This window comes from Protopterus annectens, chromosome 1.part1 (genome assembly GCF_019279795.1).
Source record: "Protopterus annectens isolate FY-2018-M chromosome 1.part1, PAN1.0, whole genome shotgun sequence".
Taxonomy (NCBI): domain Eukaryota; kingdom Metazoa; phylum Chordata; order Ceratodontiformes; family Protopteridae; genus Protopterus; species Protopterus annectens.
In genome coordinates this window covers 1,232,665,158-1,232,688,350 of record NC_056726.1, presented here as the reverse complement: position 1 = coordinate 1,232,688,350, position 23,193 = coordinate 1,232,665,158, and the positions used below count along the sequence as shown (strand labels likewise).

The 23,193-nt window shown below is 40.2% G+C and overlaps 1 protein-coding gene across 1 annotated transcript in view; it reads left to right on the top strand.

Moving 5' to 3' along the window:
* The first annotated feature begins 5,707 nt into the window (after positions 1-5,707).
* The window catches only part of LOC122809505 (putative zinc finger protein 66), a 449,400-nt gene continuing 431,914 nt past the window's right edge, over positions 5,708-23,193 (top strand). The window contains exon 1 of the mRNA XM_044081063.1: positions 5,708-5,884. Coding sequence (XP_043936998.1) covers positions 5,873-5,884 — 12 coding nt within the window. The 5' untranslated portion in view covers positions 5,708-5,872. The remainder of the gene's footprint in view (positions 5,885-23,193) is intronic.

Sequence of the window (23,193 nt, the reverse complement as noted above, 5' to 3'; positions counted from 1 at the left end):
ATCACTAAAGTGAAATAGTCCCTTGTATCTTGATCAACATTCTGTTTCCCATAAAAAAGGTATACAACTTCCAATTACAGGTAGGTGAAGGTGCGTGCTTCCTGCCGACATATGCTCAGTGACATTCCTATTACCCTTAACCTTTCAGTGAAAAGCATTTTGGAATAAGATGCTATATAAATGTGAATTATTCTTCTTTGAGTATGGAAATATAAATAAAATACAGTAACCTGCTTTTCTGGTTCTCACACCTTGTGAACAGTTTTGTTTTAATCTGAAACACTGCGTTATTGTCAAAGAATATTCATTTTAATTGTAATTTTTATTTTATATATTTTATATTTGCTCTTGCAGTTATGTCTGTACTATGTGCTGTCTCACAATTCTTTGTGTCAGTGTAAGTGCTCAGTTTTCAGAGCTTTTTGTCTGGGACTGAATTACATAACCAGGTTTTGGAGGATAGCTAGTAGTTCAAAGGCTTGCTTGTGGCACCAACTGTAATTGCTGGAAGTGAAGCTCTTCCATTTCTAATATTAGTGCCTGTTATATACAGCAGTCTCTGCACCAGAAGGATATCCACAGAAGAGGATAAGGAGGAATGAGCAGCTGAAGGTCACTTCTCATCAATAGAGAGTTTTTACAGTAGTAGACAGTGTCTAGTGGGAGGTGGAGTGTAGTACAGTAATCAAACACAGATGACTGAAAAGAGATGGACATAGGATGTCTGCAGTGGAGTGCATACATGAAACTATGTGCAAGCTTTCCACTTTGATACACTTTCAATGCCTAAGCCTGGTGGCATAGATGGAGCTTCAAGATTATATAAATCCTAGATTTTTAGCATGATTAGCACATTCCCTCTCTCTCTCTCTCTCTCTCTCTCAAACATCCCATTTAGAGTATTTTGTAATCCTGTAGTAACCACTATCTCACTGTATTTATCTGTTTATTTATGTATTGTTTAGTAACTGGATTGGTGGACTAGTACAGAGACCATTTTCAGCCTTGACCTGAGCTTAGAGGCAATAAAGAATGCAAGCAAACTTACATTATGCACTTCAAATATGATAGAGTATTAAGTTTGCATAGTTGCAAAACTTTAAAATGTTCATATACAGTTTTTTTTTTTATAAAGCAGAATGTTATACAGTTTGTATACACTTCCAAAAAGGTAGCAGTAGCTTTACACAGCCTTTGCTCTTCTACTATTTATTTAACTTCACAAAATCTCTGCCATTTGCCTTAGGTACTCACTGCACTACAGTCAAGCAACAGTATGTACATAAGCTTTTGTTTTTCATCTTTTTTTCTCTTTGTACCTGCCATAGCTACATACATAATGGCTCTAATTCCAAAACACTTGATCTCGGTGTAGTGCATTACCCTGGTATAAGCCTGCTTTATAAGTAAACAGGCCTTACACCAGTGTAGCTCACTTACACTGAGAGCATTTTTTTTTTATCTGATCAATGAGTTGATGAATCTAAGCTCAGACTGAGTTTATGATAACAATCCCATTAATAATGTGTCTGATGTCATTTTAGACTGCTTATATTATGCTGAAGTGCTTAATGCCTGCCTTTTCTCACCCATTGTCTGGAAACCACTATACTTTCAAGTGTCATTTTTTCCATGATAAGTCCTTTTTAAAACTGTTTATTTGTCATGCTACCAAAATTATATGACTGAATTAATATATTTAAGAAAGTACTTTTCTCTGTTTTTATACTATTGTAATGCTGTATCATAGTGTTATAGATTGTAAAGATTTGCTGTATTATAGTGTTATAGATTGTAAAGATTTCCTCAGAAAGTGGGCTACATTCAGAATGACTTTTCTGTTCAACAAATCCCAAAAAAATAAATAAATAAATAAATAATGGTTGCCAAACATTTCTAACCCCTGATTTTTCCTCCCAATGGGAAGGAACAAGTCACTGGGAGGGATTATTGGACAGACGCCGACATGGAGTTATCAGTACATTATTATACACTGGGATAAAATAACAGTAATAAATAAAGTAGCGTACAAAATGCATTGAAGCAGTTTAGCATATTTGTTTGCAGACATGGATAAGTGTGGAACATAAGCAGGAATGGTGCCAACTGTCTTTGATTTGGCAGAACATTCCTGATTTTGCTTCATATTTTTTTCCATAAAATTTGTGATTTTCTGGTAAATCTTATAGGATTGTAGTGACACAATAATGCTAGAGATTATAGTTTCATTCTTCTTATTGTTCAGAAAATACATATGGATACAAGGGTCTATATCACTTTGTCGAAGGTTAATTTCCACAAACTTTCGTTTATTGACCCTAATACAGTGAATGTTCACATCAGAGAATGTTCACTTCAATGAATGACTTACTCAAGCAAAGGAATTAGTTGGCCGTCATAAGAAATTTGCCCTTTTCCCCACTGTAGTGTGATTTTGGAGTTGGTTTCGCTCCCCTCCCCCCACATGGGTGGTTTTGAAATACTGTGCTTTGTGTGATGGTCAAAATGCTGGGCAGCTCATTCCTTTCCCCTGGGTAAGTCATTCACTGAAATGAACATTCACTGATGTGAACGTTCACTGTATTATGGTCAGTAAACAAAGGTTCATGGAAATAAACCTTCGATGAAATGATATAGACCCAGATACAAAACCCATTGTTGTATTAACTTTTTAAAATGAATTAGAGTAATATTTAAAAAAGTGTCTTAGGCCTTTGTCTTCCCATTGGTTTTGGCTATGTCTAGAAGTCTTGAGCAAAAAGTTGAGAGGTTTGTGTTAACAAGACGAATCTAAGCAGTCATGGTAAGGGAATAACCACAAAGCACTGGGAAAGATGGAAGGGCTTTCCACAATTTACCAACACACAGCTCTCTACACAGAAGACAGTAGAAATTAGTCTTGTTGTGGGGGCCTCTGAGTGAAGAGAACTTCTTGTAAAATTCAGAAAGAGATAATCTGTGGTATTGGACTATGTTCAAAAGCATACTTCTATATGTAGTTACTGTGCCTTATTTTAATGTGTTTTTGAAAATACTTAATTTCAGCACTCTGCATTCCCCAGATAATAACACAAACTTTAAACTATTATTTTATAAATATTTGTTTATTACATTTGTGGACCAGAGCAGAGCACTGATCTACATTGACCTTTCTCAGACTACTAAACCCAAGGAGCATTGTTTTGTTAAATTACAAAGATTATAATCACAGCACAGGTAAACAGAAGCTAAGGAAGGCTAAGTAAATCATACTGTAGACCACAAAAAACATCTTATTAATGACTCAGCCTTAATTTTCAGCTTTAGCTAGTGGGTTTTTACAAAAAGTTGTAAAGATGCCTCAAATGCCCCAGATAATATTCCATCTAAATTCTTACAAATTGCTGCAGATGGAATCGCTCTCCCCATTAGCATCCTAATCAATCGATCCATACAGGAATCATATGTCCCTAAACTGTGGCGTACTGCCTTTATACACCCCCTTCATAAGGGTGGTATAAACAATAATACCTCAAACTTTCGTCCCATAGCCATCCTCTCCCCAGTATCGAAAATACTGGAAAAATGCGTTCATGTTCAACTAATGCTTTTCCTTACGAAAAACCACCTCCTCTCTCACACTCAACATGGTTTCCGTCCTGGCCATAGCACTATAACTGCTCTACTTTCATTCCTTGATATAGTCAATCATGCTCGTGACTCTGGCAAAATAGTTTCAACAGTCCTACTTGATCTCTCTAAGGCTTTTGACACTGTCTCCCATACTCATCTCCTTAGTCACCTCTCTAACCTTAACCTCTCTGACAATACATTATCCTGGTTCTCAAGTTACCTTTCCAACAGATCCCAAGCTGTAAAATGGAGAAAAGGCACCTCTAACTTCCTTCCTACCCCCACTGGAGTTCCCCAAGGTTCCATTCTTGGCCCCATGCTTTTCAATATCTTCATCAATGACTTCCACTCTGCTATCCCAAATACTGATATCGCATACAATCGACGACTCCACCTTAATCTGCTGTGCCACCAATCTCCCTGAACTTCTAGCACACACTCAAAATGCCTTCTCTGCCACTGAGAACTGGATGCTCCATAATCACTTATCTCTAAATGCTAACAAATCTAAAATACTACTCTTCCCGCTACAAAATCCTTCCCTCTTGACAAAAGACCTTCAAAATTAGAAGCCTTAAAAATTCTACCATAGAAATTGTCCCGCATGCCAAACTTCTTGGGGTCACTATCGATGAAAACCTAAAATTTGACATCCATGTTCAACTCAACATTAAGAAAACACATCAAAAACTTGGCCTGTTATACAGAAACTTCCACTATCTCTCTCCTGCTTCTAGACAAACGCTTGCCACTACCTATCTTCTTCCCTCACTAATGTATGGTGCCCTCTATTAACTAACTTATCCACCTCCACCTCCTCAAAATGGAAAGTTGTTATAACAAAATTTCTAAATTCACCACCAAAGCAAAACACTCCTCCCATCATTGCTCTGCCCTCCAGTCACTAAACTGGCTAGAACTCCCCAACCTTCTAGACTACCTCCAATTAACCACTGCCCACAGGCTAATATTTAGCCCCTCTAAATGTCCTGCACTATCCAACATCCTTCAACCATATACCCCTAATAGGCCACTTCGTTCAGCCCACCTAAACCTACTCAATGTCCACAAACCAAAACGACCTCCCCGGCAGCACCTCCTTTCTTTTTCCTTAGCCAAAAAGTGGAACTCTCTCCCTCCTTCTTTAAGATTGATAGAAAATCCTAATAATTTCAAAAAATTACTCCATTCCTACCTGTTTTCTAAGTGGAAGTGCAACTGCACTTTCCCCACCTAGCCCCCTCACTGTACATATTAACAGTAATGCTATTCAATTTCTTACTACTATCAACCTTGTTCATATCTACTTATTGCTACTGTTGTCCTGTGTATATATGTAAATACTGTAAATAGTTTGCTCTCCCTTTATTCCCCTCCCTAAAAACCTATGCTTGCTCTACCACTCTGCCATTACTAGAATCAGACTCTTTGTAATCTTTAATCATCCATTTCAAGATATAAATAATATGTTATGTAAACACCATTCCTTTTACTACCTCTGTATCAAAAATTACCAGCATTCATACCATGTAGACTGACGGTTGCATCCTTATGTATCTGTACCTTGAATCTTATGTTTATTTTTATCTTTTGTATTTTGTATTTTGTTTTATCTTTGTATTTTGTAATGTGGAGCTTTTCTCCCCGGGCCTCCACTGAAAATGGGCTCCTGAGCCCAGTGGACCTCCCCGGTCATCAAACTGAAATAAATAAAAATAAATAAATAAATAAATACTAGAACACAGACGTAATGTAAAATGAAGTTCAGTTCAAAAAGCATTAAACTTGCTTTTATCTATTTAATTTTTATTCTTATTACTAAATCCAAGCAGTAATAAAAGGTTACTGTTAAAAGAGCAAAACTGTTATTTTACTAGTTAGCTTTTTGTTACACTCTTGCCTGATTTTACACAAGCCTTGAGCATTCGTCTGTGCTATGGACAGATTTGTATTCTTAGGAAGACCCAGCTTTTGCTCCTCCCTACTGTGTCACTTCATGAATATTAACAATATAATTTAAATAGTACAGGGAACCATTTGCGAGGTGGACAGGAAGTTTAGTGAGTGCAACAATATAAAGACAGGAACACAAAGCTGGGTGGGCAGAGCACAAAGAGGGCTGCAGAGGGTCTTGTTTTCATTGCATATCAAGTAGGTCTACAACCCTGACCTGAGACATTACATCTCATTTGCCTGGACTGCTGAATGCAGCAGTTTTCATCAGGGATCAAAGGGCATTGCACTGAAACACCACTGGACAATGAAGCTGGAGGTAAGAAAAGCAGCTAAAGGTAACCTCCCTGCCAGAATTTTACTGAGCTTTTTATAGTCCAGAAATTATATGCATCTTTTTGTGAGGTGGTTTGTCAAGGAGTGCAACTATCTTACTTGGTTTAAAAGTGTTTAGCTTAGTGCCTTATTATCATCTTATTAGTCTGTGAGAAACATTTCTGGGGCAGATTAGAAATGCATGTAGTGCAGTGTGATCTTCTCAAAACTGAAAAGGCATGCACAGCAGCAATACTGAAACATAGCAAAGAAATTAAACCTTATAATTCTTTTGTAACAAAACGTGGGTTATGATTATTCATAGACAGACTACAGCATTTTGTGAAGCAGTCTCACTGTAGCCAGTAGGAAAGCTCTGCAATATAAATACGACTGCAGTTATTTTCTCTAGTACAGCGACTGCAATAAGTAAGTTACTTATTCTGTAGTGTTTGTAGTTCTGCTCAATGATTTCTTTTCATACAAAAAGTTATTTGTTTATCTTCTCACACAGATGTTCACACCCTTTAGTGTATCCTGTTTTATCATCCAGTTTTGAGCGTGTTTTGGTTAAGTGCACTGATATGTGAACCTGGAGACCTATGTTTGAATTGCATCAACTTCCATGATCACCCCATGAGAGTCTAATGGTACTGGTTAGCTTTGTTATAATAATTACACATGGAGATTAATTTTTGGACTGTGCACCTTTCTGTCGTATTCCCTTGGACCCAACTTTATTTATTAATTGCATTGTTATCTAGTCAATCCTACTAAATTATAACCTTCTTATTAGAGATTCATGGGTTGAGGTACCACCACAGTGGTACAACAATTAAAATGGAGAAACACCTGCAAATGTAACTTAATAGTCAGTCATTTGACACAACTAAGCTACACATGTACAGATGAAATACATGCAGTCAGAAATAGACAGAAACATAATCGACTGTCACAAGTCCACAGTTCAGTATTATCAGTAGTATAGGTATAGTGTTGATGGCAGAACTACAAGTAGAAAGAAACTGTAACGTAAGGTACAGTATGAACAGTTATGCATATGTTTGGGCTTGAAACAACAGTTGTAGCTTTGTTTTCTTCATGGATGCAGTCGCTGCAGTTACCAGTGCAGCAGACTATCAGATCAGTCATCATTTGTTCTAAATGTAAATTTACAAAAGTAGTGAAACAGTGTAGTGCAGGTACAACGATACAGTATAGTGTTAGCTTAAGTAATTGCAGGTAGTGAAAGGCAGATATGGGCAACATGCAGATTATCTAGGTTAACACAAGCACACATATAAATGTATTTGTAAATGGGCAATCAGTTATATTAATCAGATGATGGGAAGTAAGTTGCCTTTATAAATCCTTCTTAAGCTATGTTAGAAAACTAAAAGCAGTATTCTATATTGTTCTAAACTTATTTGTAATGATGCTTATTTACTGAAAGTAGTAACCAAGACTAAAAAATACTTCCTTATGACACCTAACTATAAACCTGGTTGTTTAATTAATAGTCTTAAATATGCCCTTGCAGACATGCTCCTTTAGCTGTTTAACGTATGTTTCTCTGCTGTATTGGGGTCTATATTAGATCAGCGAACGCTTAAACAAGCGAACGCTGATTGATCGACATTATTTTAGTGAAAGTTAAAAATATCGAAGCAGCAGAAACTCAAATTTTTTCCTAGGGAAAGAATTCGGTTGTCCGTTTCTGTTGCTTCGGTATTTTCAGTGCTGTGGTGGAAAGGATTCAGGTAAGTGTGCGATTGTGTGGATGTGAATGTTAGGGTGGGTTAGGTGGGTTAGGGCTCGGGTTAGGTATGTGTGCGATTGTGTGGACGTGAGGGTTAGGGCGGGTTGAGGTGAGTTAGGGTTAGGGAGCGGGTGAGGTAAGTGTGCGATAGTGACAGACCTTAGGGTTAGGGTTTGGGTTAAGGTAAGTGGATAGTTAGTGATGTGTGCATAGTTTAGTGTAGGGTTAGGTGTCAGATTTTAGGTATATGTGTGTGGATTACTGTTTGTTTGGTGTGCTTGTGTTGTGTGTATGTGTTTTAGATCAGTGATTTTTTTCCCTAGGAAAAAAATCGCTGATCTGACAGTTTGAGATTGTAAGCTTTCGCTTACATAAGGTCGATCAATCAATGTTCACTTTTTTAAGCGTTTGCTGATCTAATATAGACCCGCTGTATTGTCCCGGATGAATGGAGCACTGCAGTGGTGATACCCTCCTGTAAGAGTGGCCTTACAGCCAACCTGAATAATTATAGAGACCTATCATCTCTACAAGCCTTATCTGCAGAGCCAGGGAATGCATTGTAAATAATCTCATAAACTGAGATTTCAAGAATAGTACATTCTTGCTGCATAAATTTTAATGTGCTGCTGATGGAAATACTATCATTAAGCCCAGGGGCTGCCCCTGCATTCAATGTGATTTACTACATTAATTCATTGAATTCAATTTTTAACTTCCATGGGGTCCTCCTTGGTTCAACAAGTATTTGTTCAAAAGCATAAAAATACTTTTTTTGTGTACCCCGCAAACTTGAGTGTGCTTATTTATATAGGTCATCGTTCTCATTCCCTTTTTTATAGTATAAAAATGTTTGTAAATACATTTACAGATTGTTTGCAAAGTTTTACCTACATAATAACGGTGGCACAGATCACAGTAAGCTAAGTACACTAGCCACGTGCTGTTACAATTATATTTATACATAAACTTAAAATTGTAATCAAAAGATTTAAGCTTAAATTCAGTACCAGCATAAGTATAAGAACAATGAGAACACATCCCACACTTTGTTCTTCCAGACACTTTGGTGGAAAATTCACACATTTTATCCCCCCTTTTCAATCTCTTTTTAATGTTTATATTTCTCTTATACACAGAGGTAGGTTTTTCACCAATTTTTGGTAGCTTGTTATAACATAAAAAAAAATTTCTGGTACTGCTCAACAAACTGTTTAATATAACGTATCCATGGACAGTAGTTCAGTACCATAGCTTTATTAAATCCACTATTATTTTAAGGAATGGTATCAGCTCTGTCTAAACCAGTACCCTAAAGTGATTTCTACTAATGAGTCTATCTTTTAAAACTTGTTTCTTGATATCATGTATAAGTTGTTGGGGGTAACCCCTATCGTGAAACATATTTATCACCTTTTTTATATTTCATTGGCTTTTATATGGCTCTTTTTTCTGGTGCATTGGATGACTACTATTGTATTGCAACTACATATTTAAAAAGGTGGACTCATCATATACTTTTGAGTTAAATCTTTTTGCATACAAAATCTTTTTCAATAAACACATCCAGGTAATTAATACCCATTCTTGAAATACTGCAGATAAACATAAAAAGTGGCACCATGGTGTTAATATATGTTACAAATTCATATAATTCATTTTCTGTACTTTTCCACAAGACAAAATTATCATCCAGGTATTGCTGCTAAAGCCTGAACTTATTATAAAAAAACAGATGAAAAATATATACCCATTCCCAGTACCAAAACACAATGATGTCAAAGAGTGGTGCTCAGAGAGCTCTCATAACTGCCCAGCTCACATGTCTATAATACTCTTCTTCATAATATGTAAAATTATGTTAAGTATCAAGTCCTTCAGAACTAATATAGTCTGTATATCCATGCTCTGAAAAAACTCACATTTATTAAATGCCTCCTCAAACCACTGTAGGCCTTCTTGAGGTTTAATGGATAAAAGATCTCCTACATCAGTGGTACCAAATATAATGCTTTCATCATAATATTCTTATTTGAGGTTGCATAGGAAAGCCCAGTAGTCCCATATTATTTAGGGGAACTTCTCATAACATTGTTTTCCTTTCCTGTCAATAAAAATGGCAAAACAATGGGTTTTTGATCCACCAGCAATCAATTATGGTTTTAGAGCAAGTACCTGTTGAACCCAGGGGAGACCCATGGAAGTTAAATTGAATTCAGCAAATTAATCTGACATATCAGGCTGAATACAGGGATATCCCCTGGGCTTAATGATAGTATTTCCATCAGCAGCACCTTAAAAATGCACACAGCACGATTGTAGTATTTTGTTTTTATCATTTTCTGGAGCAACCCACTACATATTTTTTGAACATTTGTTAGTGACACAACTTCATTTTTAGCTACTGATTTTTGTTACTGTACTTTCTAAAATACTCTAAACTACTTAATGTTATTCACATATTCAGAGAATTTCTGCAATACGTTGTATTTTTTTATTTTTATAACACATTTATTTAACACTTTTACACAATGTTTTGAATGCTATTAGTTAATTTTGAAATGTGATTTACATTTTGTGATTATAAAAATCATGTGATGGGAAATGTTTGGTAGTTCGGATGATGTCCAGAGAGATGAAAGAGCTTGACTATTATGTTGTAAAAGTAGAATATTTTTTTGTGTGGTTGAGCATTTTATTGCTGTGAAATTCCTAATGGTCTGTGTGTTCTTGGAAGACTGAAAAGGCTCCTAACAAAATGGTCAAAGACCTAAAATCCATGAATTACCAAGAGAGGCTGGAAATTTTATCCCTTTATTTAGTGACTTATGGACATTTGAGGGTGGATCTCTGCCTCACTTACCGTGCCATTAGAGACCCATTTAACTATCCATCAGTAAACTGGAGCAACTATACTTCAAATGTAGGATATGCCCAAAAGTTGTTAGATTTCATAAACACAAACTTCCTGGAACATATTGTTAACAAACCCACTAGCAAGGATAATATCCTTGACCTGATCCTTACAAATGTAATATTTTCATGTACTAGTTCGTTGGTATTTCCCTTCCCAGTTAAGTTGGATCATAAACTACTGAACTTCTTTATTAGAATCTCTAAACCTAAAAATACCAGTATCTCAGAATACAAGCTATATACTGATGTATTCCAGCATAATACTTGGACATTTCCTTGGCAGGAAGCTACATAAGAGTTCTATGTCCATTTAGATTAATGTATAGAATTGACAGTACCTACCAGATCTCAATGTAATGGTAAGTATAAAAGCAAACCACTCTGGTGGTCATAGGTTCATAGGTAGGTACTAGGCTATCGGCCCTAGGGCCTATACAAGCCCAGCCAAAAAGGTACCCTGGCTTTTGCCACCCAAGAAAATTATTTTCCTGTGCCACTGTCGAGCAGAGCCACAGAGGTGATCCCCGGGGTGAATTTCCTATTTCCCATCCAATCATCAAGATTTTTCTTGAAGAGTGCTAATGAGGAGCTTTAAGAAAAAAAAAACTCTAAAATGTATGGCAAATCCAAGGGTCCTGAAATCATGGATAACATTAAAAAACTAACTAAAAATATAAAACTATTAGGAATTCTAAGGCAGCCTGAGGATAGCATTTAAAGCTAAGAACAAATTCAAATCCTTCTATGATTACATAAGAAATAACACCCAATCTTGCTCAGAGCTTATTCAAGATGGCTGCACCTATTCAGACCCAGTAGACATTGCCAACATACTATCTAACATATTCATTGCTAACTTCACCCCAGAAATAAGTATTTACAGCCCACTTATTCCTGAAACTCTCAAGCTACCTCCATTATCACCAAAGATCACGTACTAAAGGTGTTCTCAAAGACTAAAAATACCTCCTCCATGGGACCTAATAATATACCAGTCAGTTTAATAAACAGTATCAAGCAAGTCCTGGCAAAGCCACTCCTTACACTGTTTAACTGGAGTTTATCCACTGATGTTTTCCCTGAAGTTTAGCGTACAAAGTGGTGATGCCATTACTCAAGGGTGGCTCCATCACTCAACCTGGGAACTACAAGCCCATCAGCTGGCAAGTCTCATATGCAAAACCATGTTGCATATTACAGACGACCTAAGTAACTAAAGATTTCATCAAGATAGACTCTCAGCAGTTTAGCTTTGTTAAGGGTAAACCCAGTCCAATGTATCTGGTTAACTTCTTTGAAAAAGTAACACAAGCGGTTGACAATGGCTATACTGTACATACGGCATACTTTGACCTAGCCAAGGCATTTTATACTATTCCCCATGGTAGCGTAGTTAGTAAGGTATGTTCATTACAAATAGACCCCTATGTGGTAAAATGAATAGCAAATTGGCTAAGGGGCAGAATCTACATGATGCAAGCAGCAGGTGCTTCATTAAAGAGTGTGAAGGTAACCAGTGGTGATCCACACGGCTCCATGCCAGGACCACATTTATTTGGTATTTACTTTTCTGTCCTGCAGATCACAAACCAAGACCACTGAATAACCAGGTTTGTTGATCACTGTAAACCTGGAGTCATGGTCAAGTCATCCTTTAACACCCAAGCCCAAGAACAAAAATTTGTAAGCACAGTAATGTAGTCACATTTCATAAATCATGCCCCCCCCCCCACCAGCATATGACATAGACATAGAATATCATTAGAGACCTTTGTACTCTGGTTAATAATTTCCTCTTTTTTGATCATCATGTAACAATGGTAATCAGAAAGGCCTTCTACTTAGTGCAGCTGATTATCAAGGGGTTATCTTCTGGATCCAAAGAGATCGCTGGCCTTATCGATGCTGAATGTAATGGAACAATCACTGAATATAATGCCCCCTTTGGGATGTACCACACTAGCCATATCGAACAACTAGAAACACTACAGAGGTTCCTAACTAAGAAGATGACTGGCTTAAATAACCTAAGCCATCAGAAATTACTAGAATTGCTGTCCCTCTACTCAGTGGCTTTTTTCCAGAAGGGGAATGTCTGCCTTGCAAACCATTAAGGACCCAGTAGTCTAGAATCTTCTCTTTCTCCACAAACTGAATAGTCCCACAAATACCTGAACAGTGGATCTAAATTTTCACCAGGAGATAAACACAACAAGGTTGACAGAGAGTTTTATTGTACAACACTTTCTACAACTCTGGAATGGGCTCTCATTGCAAATTAAGCAATGTGATATGTTATCTTCCTTCATATGGGGACTGGACAGTCGGGTGGGTATCCACAAATTCACCCTGGCTTTACTGGCCTGGCCATCTTCGAGAAAAGTGGTTGATTTTGTGGGTGCGTAGTGGCAGGGTGTTAATAGTTGTAAGACTAGATTGCCTTTTATTTTCTGTGATCTTGTGATTGTCCAGGACTTCCTCTATCTCCACAAGTCCAACATGTCCGCCACTGTTAGGACCAAGAACTGGAATCTTCACCAACAGATAAAGCACAGGGAAGGGACAAGTTTATAATTCAGCACTTCCCAAACCTCTGTAATAAGCTTCCTGTGCATGTTAGGCAGTCTGACTCACTATCTTTCTTTAAGCATAACCTAGATAACTAGATGGTTATCTACAAATTTCCTCCAGGATTGACTGACATGCGCTCATAAAGAAAGGTGTTTTGGCCTGTGGGAGGATACTGGGAAGACATGAATGGTCATAACATTCAGTGGCTTTGGAATATCAGTGAATTAATGAAGTGGTTTAGTGCCATATAAAAGAAGTTTGCCTGAAACCAGCAAACTGTGAAGCTGGTTTTTGAGTTGGAGGCTCATCTCATAACAAAATAGAGGTTTTGGCCAAGGATGCAGGACTCCTGAAGCGCAGTGGCCCATCTTAGGCCTTATTGTGGATATAGCTTGAAGCATACTCAAGTGACAGTATTGTTTTAATGAAGCAGAAAGGAGGGCCTGACAGGCCTTACAGATGTGAATTTTGTATTTGGCAGCCAGTTGCAGGAATATTTTTTGGGATTAAGTCTAAGTGGTGGACTAAACTGTATGGACTTTAAACCATAATGTGAGGTACTGTGTATTCTGTAAATGGAGCTGTCATTACCAAGGAAAGATGAGTTGGCTATATTTTCATTTCATTTTCTTTTTCTTCAAATAAAACTGTGTTTGCATACGTTTCTGCCTGAAGTATGTTTTAAGGAGCTTACATTGGTGGAGAATGAGGGCATTTTGGTAAAGAACCAGTGAAATATCAGTCATGCGCCAACCTGTTTGAACAAAAACTAAAATTTGTTTGTGGAGTTTGTAACTAGAAACATTTTTCTTTGTTTTTAGTATGCTTATCAATAAGGCTTTTGTTTTGTGCTGTTTGCCATTGTGCTTTATTTTACCTATAACCGTGGAAGAATTATTAAAATCCCTAGTGAAATTTAAGGTGGACTGACCAAAAGCTAGTGCAACAATAGCTGGCAGGACTACTCCAAGAAGTGTACCGAAAAATAAATTTGTTAGGCAGGGAGGATGACCTACAGTCATATTTGATAGTGTTTGAATGATTTGCTAATCCCCCCAAAAAAACTTTAGTAAAGCAGGTAGGCAAAAATCTTGTCAACCCAGATGGTAGGAGAGACACTAAAACATAAATGGATGTGTCAAAAGCTGATTATGCAGACTGTGATAAAGTTGAAAAAATGACTACTTGCTAGGGCTAAAATAACTTCTGATGTGCAAGCCGTAAAATTCTACAACTGGGCTTCTAGTGCTGACAAACAAGTAGGAAATCAGTTGTATGCCCTAGGGCAGATAGCCTAGTATGAACCTATGAACCTATGAACCTATGACTCAACACACATTTGATAATTGTGCTTAGGACCTGATGGCAGTAGTAAAGTTAAAAAGTTAGAAATTCTTGTAGTAGAAAAATACAAAAGAGCAGTGCCTAGTATTATGGCAAAATATGATTTGCAAAGTGTTCGTGAGAACATTAACAACTTAGTACCTTTGATGTAATGTTTATTAGTTAATGGTGCATTTTTTAAAACTGTATTATGTGCCTCCAATTCTAAAGCTGCAATTAGAAATATGCCATATTCTACAGAAGAAAATGCTGGAAGTAATGATTTAACTTGTTTCAAATGAGGGGTGGGGGGTCACATAGTTAAATTCTGTTCTACTAGTTTTGAAGAGAATAATAGCAGAAAGTAAGCTAAAATGAAACTGTTTGTGTATAACATGGCAAGTTCTGCAGCTCAAATAATCGGGACAGCATTATGACTTTGTGTTACAAACAAGCCAGTGAAATATATGATATTTTTGGAAGGAGGATCATTTTAATTTCTTCTAGACTCTGATAGCCTGTTTGCCTTTGTCAAGGGCCCCCTTGTATGTAAGAATTTCATTAGTAACAAACAAAGAGTGGAGGTAATGTACATTCATGGTGATAACAGGAAATATTCCCTCATAAATGTAAACATTCACTGGGGAAAGATTTTCCCCATTTTAAAGTACTGTGGAAAATGGGGGAGAAAGGAGAGCCCATAGATACAATGTGTCAGGATCATGTACCTAATAAGAAAGAGGTAAAGCAAAAGCTTGTCAAGCTCATTCAGTTTAAGAACGGGGCGGAGGACTCAGACAGTGGCACTTGTATAGAAGTCCGGAATCAAAGCTAGGAGAAAGGAGTCCATATACAAGTGATCAAGGGGATCCGGTATCTGTCTGCCTGGGACATGGTTGACAGGCCTCAATGCTTAGCCAGAGATGCCTCCACCTGTCACCCCTGGGATTCCGGATTCTGGCCAAGGCTCTTGCCTCCCCCATTGTGCCTTTTTTAGGCTATGTCCCAAAGACAAAACTTCCAACATATTTTAGGTCATGCTGCTTAATGCTAGGAGCCTTAACCTGAAAATACATTCACTGGAGGCTCTGTTTGCACTGGAAGATGCTGATGTCTGTTCGGTCACGGAAACTTGGTTCAGGGCTGCGGAGAGCACCCCTGCCTTACCAGATTATACCTCATTCCACACATTCTGACCCCAAAATGAAATCGGGAAGACTAAGGGTGGTGGAGGCTCTATAGTTAATCTGTTCCAATTAATCTGTTCCACTTAATCTGTTCCACTGAACTTAGCCAGTCTTTTTTATGTCCAGCCTATACTGTTTTTTTCTTATCTTCTGCACTAATTTAATCTTATCAGCCACCATACTCCCTCCTAAAGCTACCGCGACACTCCCCTTCTCTCTCTCCTAGACTACTGCTACCTTCTATGTAGTCTTCACTAACATATATCACATTGATTTTATAGTCCATTTGCTCCTTTATCTGACTATACCTTGTGGATTTTGCTCAAACCAATATTCCTATACATTGTGGATTTTGCTCAAACCAATATTCCATTGCTGTAAATGTTGCTCCTATTCTCCAGTAATCATAATCTTTCTGCACCTGTTTGTTTACTCTGTATAAATTTCAAGCAAATTTAATATATGAAACTATTGTATATTGTCTTAAAAACGTATTATGTTTTTGCTTATGTACACCTCGGAGCTTTACTCCCTGGGCCTCCACTGAAAATGGGCTCTCCATGGCCCATTGTACTTTCCCGGTAATCAAATGCCAATAAATAAAATAATAAAATAAATCTTCATTAAGGACAGGCACACCTCCAGACTGGTTTGCCAGCATGACGCACTGGAATTACTCAAGGTGCAACTGACAGCGAGACACCCATCAAAATTATAGCCAGCTACAGACCCCCGTCCATGACTCAGGACATCCACTCCTCCTACCTGGACACCTGGACCTAGTTGACTCCATCAAGGTATCCCCTAACACCCTGATCTTAGCTAACTTCAACTACTCCACCATAGACTGGGTGAACTATTCCTGCACTAATGCACTCACCCGGCGACTCCTTGATTTCATCAGTTCTAATGCATTAGACCAGTTTTTTTTTCCCCACAAGGGGAGATAACATTCTGGACTTGGTTCTCACCAACATGACCACTCAACCAGCCCCCACAGTATGTTCTTTCCTGATAAATTCAGATCATCGGTCTGTCTCATTCAAAGTTTCTATCCCAACCAACCCCCCCCCCCCCCAGCCGTAAACAAGCTAAAAAAATCTCAAAAACTGACTACAACCTCCTAAGGTAGGGTATCAGTAGCTTCACACCACCGCCCCTTCAAAGGATGCAGACAACTATGCTGAACAGTACGCCAGTGCAGTGTACAAGCACCTGTACAACTGCATGGACTCAGCCATATCCAACAGAACTAAAACTTGCTCCTCAGGGAAATACAAACCAGTCTGATGGACATCCTCTGTCAACAGGCTTTACAACAAAAGGAATAAACTGTTGTCCTAGGGTAAAAAGGAACAAATTCCAAATTGGAAAAATTGTCTCAGCCTCAACAAGTATATTAGATCACTAGTGAAAACCTCCAAAGCCAATTATGAATTGAAACTTGCCTCTGAAACAAAGGGAAACCACAAAGCCTTCTTCAGTTATGTCAGGAACCTCCATGGCAAAGCCCAGGTTTGTTCTGAATTAGTACTTAACAGTACCACTTACACTGATCCTGTTGACTTAGCCAACTTGTTAGCAGATAGGGTCAGTGCAAACGTCACCCCTTTACCCCCCCCCAAAGGCCCATTCGACACCCTGGTACTTGTTCTGCAGCTCACATCTCCGTAGATCAAGTGTTAAAGGCCCTATCCAAGGCAAAGAACACAGCTTCCATGGGACCTGATAGTATCCCAGGCTATATTCTGCACCATCTCCAGCAAGAACTAGCTTCGCCATTGAGCACCCTATTCAACCACAGCCTAAGGACAGGCTTCATTCCAGCAGAGTGGAGAATTGCCATTGTCATCCCCTTGCACAAAGGTGGTGCCACTACTGACCCTGGAAACTATCGCCCCATTAGCTTGACAAGTCTGATCTGTAAAGCCATGGAGCGTATTATTATGGATCTCATAAGCAAGGACATAGGCAATCTCCAAGCACTTGACCCCAGTTCGGATTCAACAAGAGCAGCTCTTGCATGTTGAACCTTGTTGACTTCTTTGAGACTGTCACCAAGGCCCTGGATGAGGGAAAGTCAGTACATACAGCTTACCTTGACTTGGCTAAGACCTTTGACACAATCCTTCACTCAGGCATCATTGAAAAGCTAACACAACTTAGCATAAATCCCTGTCTCATCAGGTGGATGGCCAGTTGGTTCACCGATAGGACCTACAAGGTCAAAATAGGTGCCTCCACCTCCGACAGCAGACCTGTCACTATGGTGTTCCCCAGGAATCGATCCTGGGACCTCTACTGTTTGGCATCTACTTCTCAGAGGTCCAGGCAGAAACAAAAGGCCTTTAACTGACCAAGTTTGTGGATGACTGTAAGTTGAGTGCTGTCATTGACTCTCCAAATGATGTTAACATACTGCAAGAGGGTCTCACAGCAACTGGCCTTAAGTTAAATACTAAAAAATGTGTTATTATACCATTCTGCGAAAACACAGCCCCTACTGATTACCACATCTGTGGCAATCCCCTAAGGACACAACCTATGATGAGAGACCTGGGTACTCAGATAATTTTAGATTTTACTGGGAATGAGTGGAAACCAAGGACATCATTGTCCAGGCTTAGGGTTACTGAACTCACAATGGTATTATGAGGCAGACCAGCTAAATGTTTTCTCATAATTGCAGTCTGGTACTTGTAGTGCAAAGTGACATTCTTTGATTTCCTACCTAAGTACTTAAAGTCTAGCAGGGAAATGTATCCGAAAATTTGTGGAAACTGATAGCTTAGCAAAAGCAAATCTTTGACTGAGTTAAGCATATAGTCTCTATGGTAAGTCACATGCTAAGAAATGAGTAGTTAGGTCCTAGAAATTAAATTCTGCCTTTTTGACTCCCTTATTTGAGGAGGAAGGAGGAAGATTCTTGAATGAACTGGCAGTGTAAGCATACAGAAATCAAATACTGAAAATTATTAAGAAAGGGAGAAGACTGGGCTGGCTGGAGGTCTTGTTAAAGGAAAGCATGGTTTCAGGGAAGTCTTGATGTTAAAACAAGGTGACCATTTTGTTACAGGACCTAAACTGGGACACTTGAGGGCCGCCCTGAGAAGCCAGGTCTGCAATCCCATTCTCCCAGCCCCCGTGGGAGTGGAGCTAGGGCCGCCATTGCATCTCGCACTGGGGCAGGCAGGTTGGCCTCCTGTCCTTCACCCGGCATTGTGGGGATGCCACTCTGTGAATGGCACCACCCAGGAAGCAAGAGACCACAATCCAGGAGGCTTGAAGCGATGCACAGTCTTCGGCACCTGGCATCATGGGGAAGAGAGACTGAGGTGTGCTGCAAAATGCACACAGATGGGGGGATTCAGGACTATCTCCCCTGCGAGTTTGAAAGCCCTAGGTGCAAGGCAAAGGGGAGAACCAGTGTCACAGAAGTCTGGATGAGGGACTCTCTGAGGCTTTGTGGCCCAGCAGAGTTCCATGAGGCTGGGAAGATCCCCTGAGAGGCTCCAAGAGCACATGCAACACTGCATGATTTGGCAGCAGTCAGGAGATATGTAGCCCTGGAAAAGAGCTCTCTCTCCTGTGTAGAAGTTTAAGCCTGGAGGGGTCCATTCCGATGGAAGTCTGGAAGGGAGAGAGAGGTGGAAAGTGACTGGGACAGGACAGCTCCCACCTGTGTGAGGAGGTATGGACCATGCCCCCTCTGGGAAGGATGTCTGGAAGGGGTAGAGAGGAAGATAGTGGCAGGACTGGATGGGGGGGGGGGTCAGGCAGAGCTCCCCTCAATGGAAGTCCTTAAGGGAGAGACTGGCAGACAGCAGCAGGGCCTGGAGAGCTGCTGCCTGGGTAAAAGGGATCAGGCAGAGCTCCCCATGATGGAAGTCCTTGAGGAAGCACCAGGGCGGATGGCGGAGGGACCTGGAGAGCTCCTGCCGGGGTGAAGGTATCCAACTTCATCCCATAATTGACGGCATCCTTGAAAGATCTCAAAGTCCCCAGAGCTGCAATGGATGGGAAAGCAGGGGGATTCTGAAGCCTTCATGAGAGTGGATCTGCCCCTCAGCAGCTGAGGGGAGTTCTGCAGAGGCGGACGGGATCAGAGGGAAGCTCCCCTGAGAAGGTCCAAGGGCATGAGCGATCCGGCATGATTTGGCAGCCTGCAGGAGACATGACGGTGGCGGAGTCCCCTAACATGGGGGGGGGGGCCCGCAGCTGGGGAAGTTCTCTTTTCCAGGTCTTAGGGGAGGCCTATAGGGGTCGGCCCTGACAGAGGTCAGTAATGGTGCACCGGGCAGATGGGTGTGGGGCCTGGAAAGCTTCTGCCTGAGTGAGTGGGGTCAGGCAGAGCACCCCATGACAGAAGTCCTGGAGGGCATGACTGATGGATGGTGTCAGAGTATGGAAGGCTGCTGCCAGGGTGAAGGCATCCGACCTTACCCCATACCCAATGACATCCCCCCAAAAATTGCAAAGTCCCCAGAGCTGCTCAGGATGGAAAAGCAGTGGGATTGGCTGCCCCGGGAAGCCAGGTCACCATTCAGACTGAACAGTCTAAATTGGAACATTTCTGTGTCCCAAAGACAATGTTCGGGATTCCAGGACAGAGACTTCCAGTTTTTCCAGGACAGTCCCGGTTTGGGACTGTTGGTCACCTTATGTTAAAATTGGAGAGGCTGTTTGTAGTGGTAAAAAAAAATGAAAATTTGCCTGACTAATCTGCCATTCAGCCCAGATTTAGTGGATTTCAATTAAGTCCAAAGCACACACTCTATACTTAGGCAGGTGAGCATGAAGGTTGGTTAAAATAAAGCTTTAGCGGTTGCATTTTCATTTGAGCAATGATGTATGTATGTTGGTTAACCCGATATGTAACCAAAATAGAAAATTCAGAATTTTCACATGCAAGTGCCTGAGTAAATATTTCTGTATCCAACAAAACTAAAGCATGTATTCCTTCAAACACTGGGGAGCTGCTAGAGATGTAATACATGGGAACGAGGCACCTTGCACATATCTTTTTGGAAAGTAGGGAAATGGATATCTGCAAGATTCAAGGTATTCTGAGACTAGTTTTCTCAAATGATATAGTGTTAATGAGGTGTCTGTTTTTTTTTTTTGTACTGGTTTCGGTCCCAACTTTAGAACTTGCATTTTCAGAAGCATCATTCTTGTTTATTATCCTAGAAGTATTATAGAAGGCCATTGCCAAAAATTTAAATCAGAAAGTAATCCAGAGATTCAGGTAATTGAAAGCACTGTAACAGAGATTCAGGGGAGTGTGGATAAAAATTTAAAGGGAAACTGCTGACTAATCTTCAGAAGAAATGGTGGATACTGTATGAAATGGATAACAGGATATATCAACAATGAATAGAATTAAATAAGTGACTATGCCGTATTGGGTGGGGTGGGTGTAACATGTTTAGGTTCATAGGTTCATAGGTTCATACTAGGCTATCTGCCCTAGGGCATTTATAAGCCTAGCCAGAGTATGTTTGGCTTTCGCCACCCATTTTAAATTAATTTTGCTATGCCCTTTTTCGAGGTTAGTATACTGTGCCTCTGTCTAACAGTGACACAGAAGTGATACCCGGGGTAAACCTATGATCTCCCATCCACTCATCAAGATTCCTCTTGAAGAGAGTCAATGAGGGACTCTGCCTAACCTGGACTGGGATTTTATTCCATAGTGAAGGGAGCCTCTGGGTTATGAATCTGTCCCTCCAGCATGTCCTATTTATTTCAGTGCTGAGGTTCAAGTCTCTCGAGCGTGTAGCTCGATGGGATTTGGATTTTTTGAGGTGCAGCATGTCCCTTAATTCCGGGTTGGACATGGCCTTATACGTCAGGCACAGGTCACCTCTGAGCAGGCGGTATGCCACTGAGTAGAGCTGGAGTTTCTTTAACCGGGTAGCATATGGCATCTGTTTGAGCCCTTTGATCCTCTTGGTGAGGTACTTTTGGGGTCTTTCCAGTTGCTGCAGGTGTTTGGTAAGGTACATCCCAAAAGGGGCATTGTACTCTATTATGGGCCTGATGAGGGATGAGTAAAGAGGCACGATGACCTCTCCTAATCTAGATGTGAATCCCTTCATGATTAGGTGGGCTATATAAAATGTTTTTCTAACCACTTTGGCCACGTGGTTGTCAAATGAGAGATTGCTATCAACTTGGGTCCCCAGGTCCCTAATGACGTCTTCTGTACGTAATGGATTACCACCTATGTGGTAATTTGTGGGCACTTTGTTTTTGCCAAAGGGGATGACTATACACTTTTTGGCATTTAGCTTGAGACCATGGCTCTGGCACCAGTTGTCTGTTTCTATGAGGCCCTTTTGGAGGATGCTTGTGTCGGCTGGAGAGTCGATTATGGCGCCCAGTTTGCAGTCATCTGCGAACTTGGTCAGCCACAGTCCTTCCGTGTTGGCCTGTACCTCTGAAAAATATATACCAAACAAGAGAGGTCCCAGGACTGAGCCTTGTGGGACGCCACTTGTAACTGGTTTGGAGTCTGACATGGCTCCAGCAATTCTAACCATGTGGGTTCTGTCCTTGAGCCAGTTTGCAACCCATCTAGTGACATAGGGGTTTATATTTAAGCTGGTGAGCTTATCTATAATGCCTGAGTGGGGTATTGTATCGAAGGCTTTTGCGAGGTCCAGATAGGCTGTGTGGACCACCTTCCCTTCGTCAATGGCCTTGGTGACTGTTTCAAAAAAGTCAACCAGGTTTAAGAGGCAGGATCTGCCCTTAACAAAGCCAAACTGGGTAGGATCCAGTGTCTTTAGGTCCCCAATATCTTTATTTATGAGGTCCATGATGATCCTTTCCATAGCTTTGCAGACCAAGCTAGTCAGGCTTATGGGGCGATAGTTTCCAGGGTCCGTTGAGGCACCACCTTTGTGGAGAGGGACCACTGTTGCTGTACGCCACTCTTTGGGTACATATCCTGTAGTAAGGCTGAGATTGAACAGTAGTTTTATGTTTGGGTTTAGCTCTTCTTGGAGTTCATGTAGGGCAGCCTGGGACACCGTCTGGTCCCATTGATGCTGTGTTTTTGCTTTGGAGAGGGCAGCTCTCACCTGAGCATCTGAGATGTCAGGGGGGCAGCACTCTGCTGGGATAGATATTTGCCCTTTTGGTGGGGAGGGGGGGGAGAAGTTTGCGCTGAACCTGTCAGCTAGGATGTTGGCAATGTCTGTGGGATCAGTGTATTTTTTGTCATTTTGGACTAATTCTGAGCATATCTGGGACTTCCCACCCAGGTTCCTAACATAACTAAAGAAAGCCTTGTGATTATCTTTAGTGTCCTGTGCAATTTTTCTCTCGAAGCTGGCCTTTGACGATTTTATGAGTGCCCTTAGATTTTGCTAATACTGATCAGAGATGCCTTCCCTTTTGGGATTTTGCTCTATCATGTAGTAGCTTCCTCCTTCTATTGTATAGTTTGTTTATGGCTGGGGTCCACCAGACAGGTCGTCTGCCTTTGGAGGATTGGGTCTTGGTTTTATTTGGGATTGCATGATCCATGCATTCCTGAAGGTGTTCATA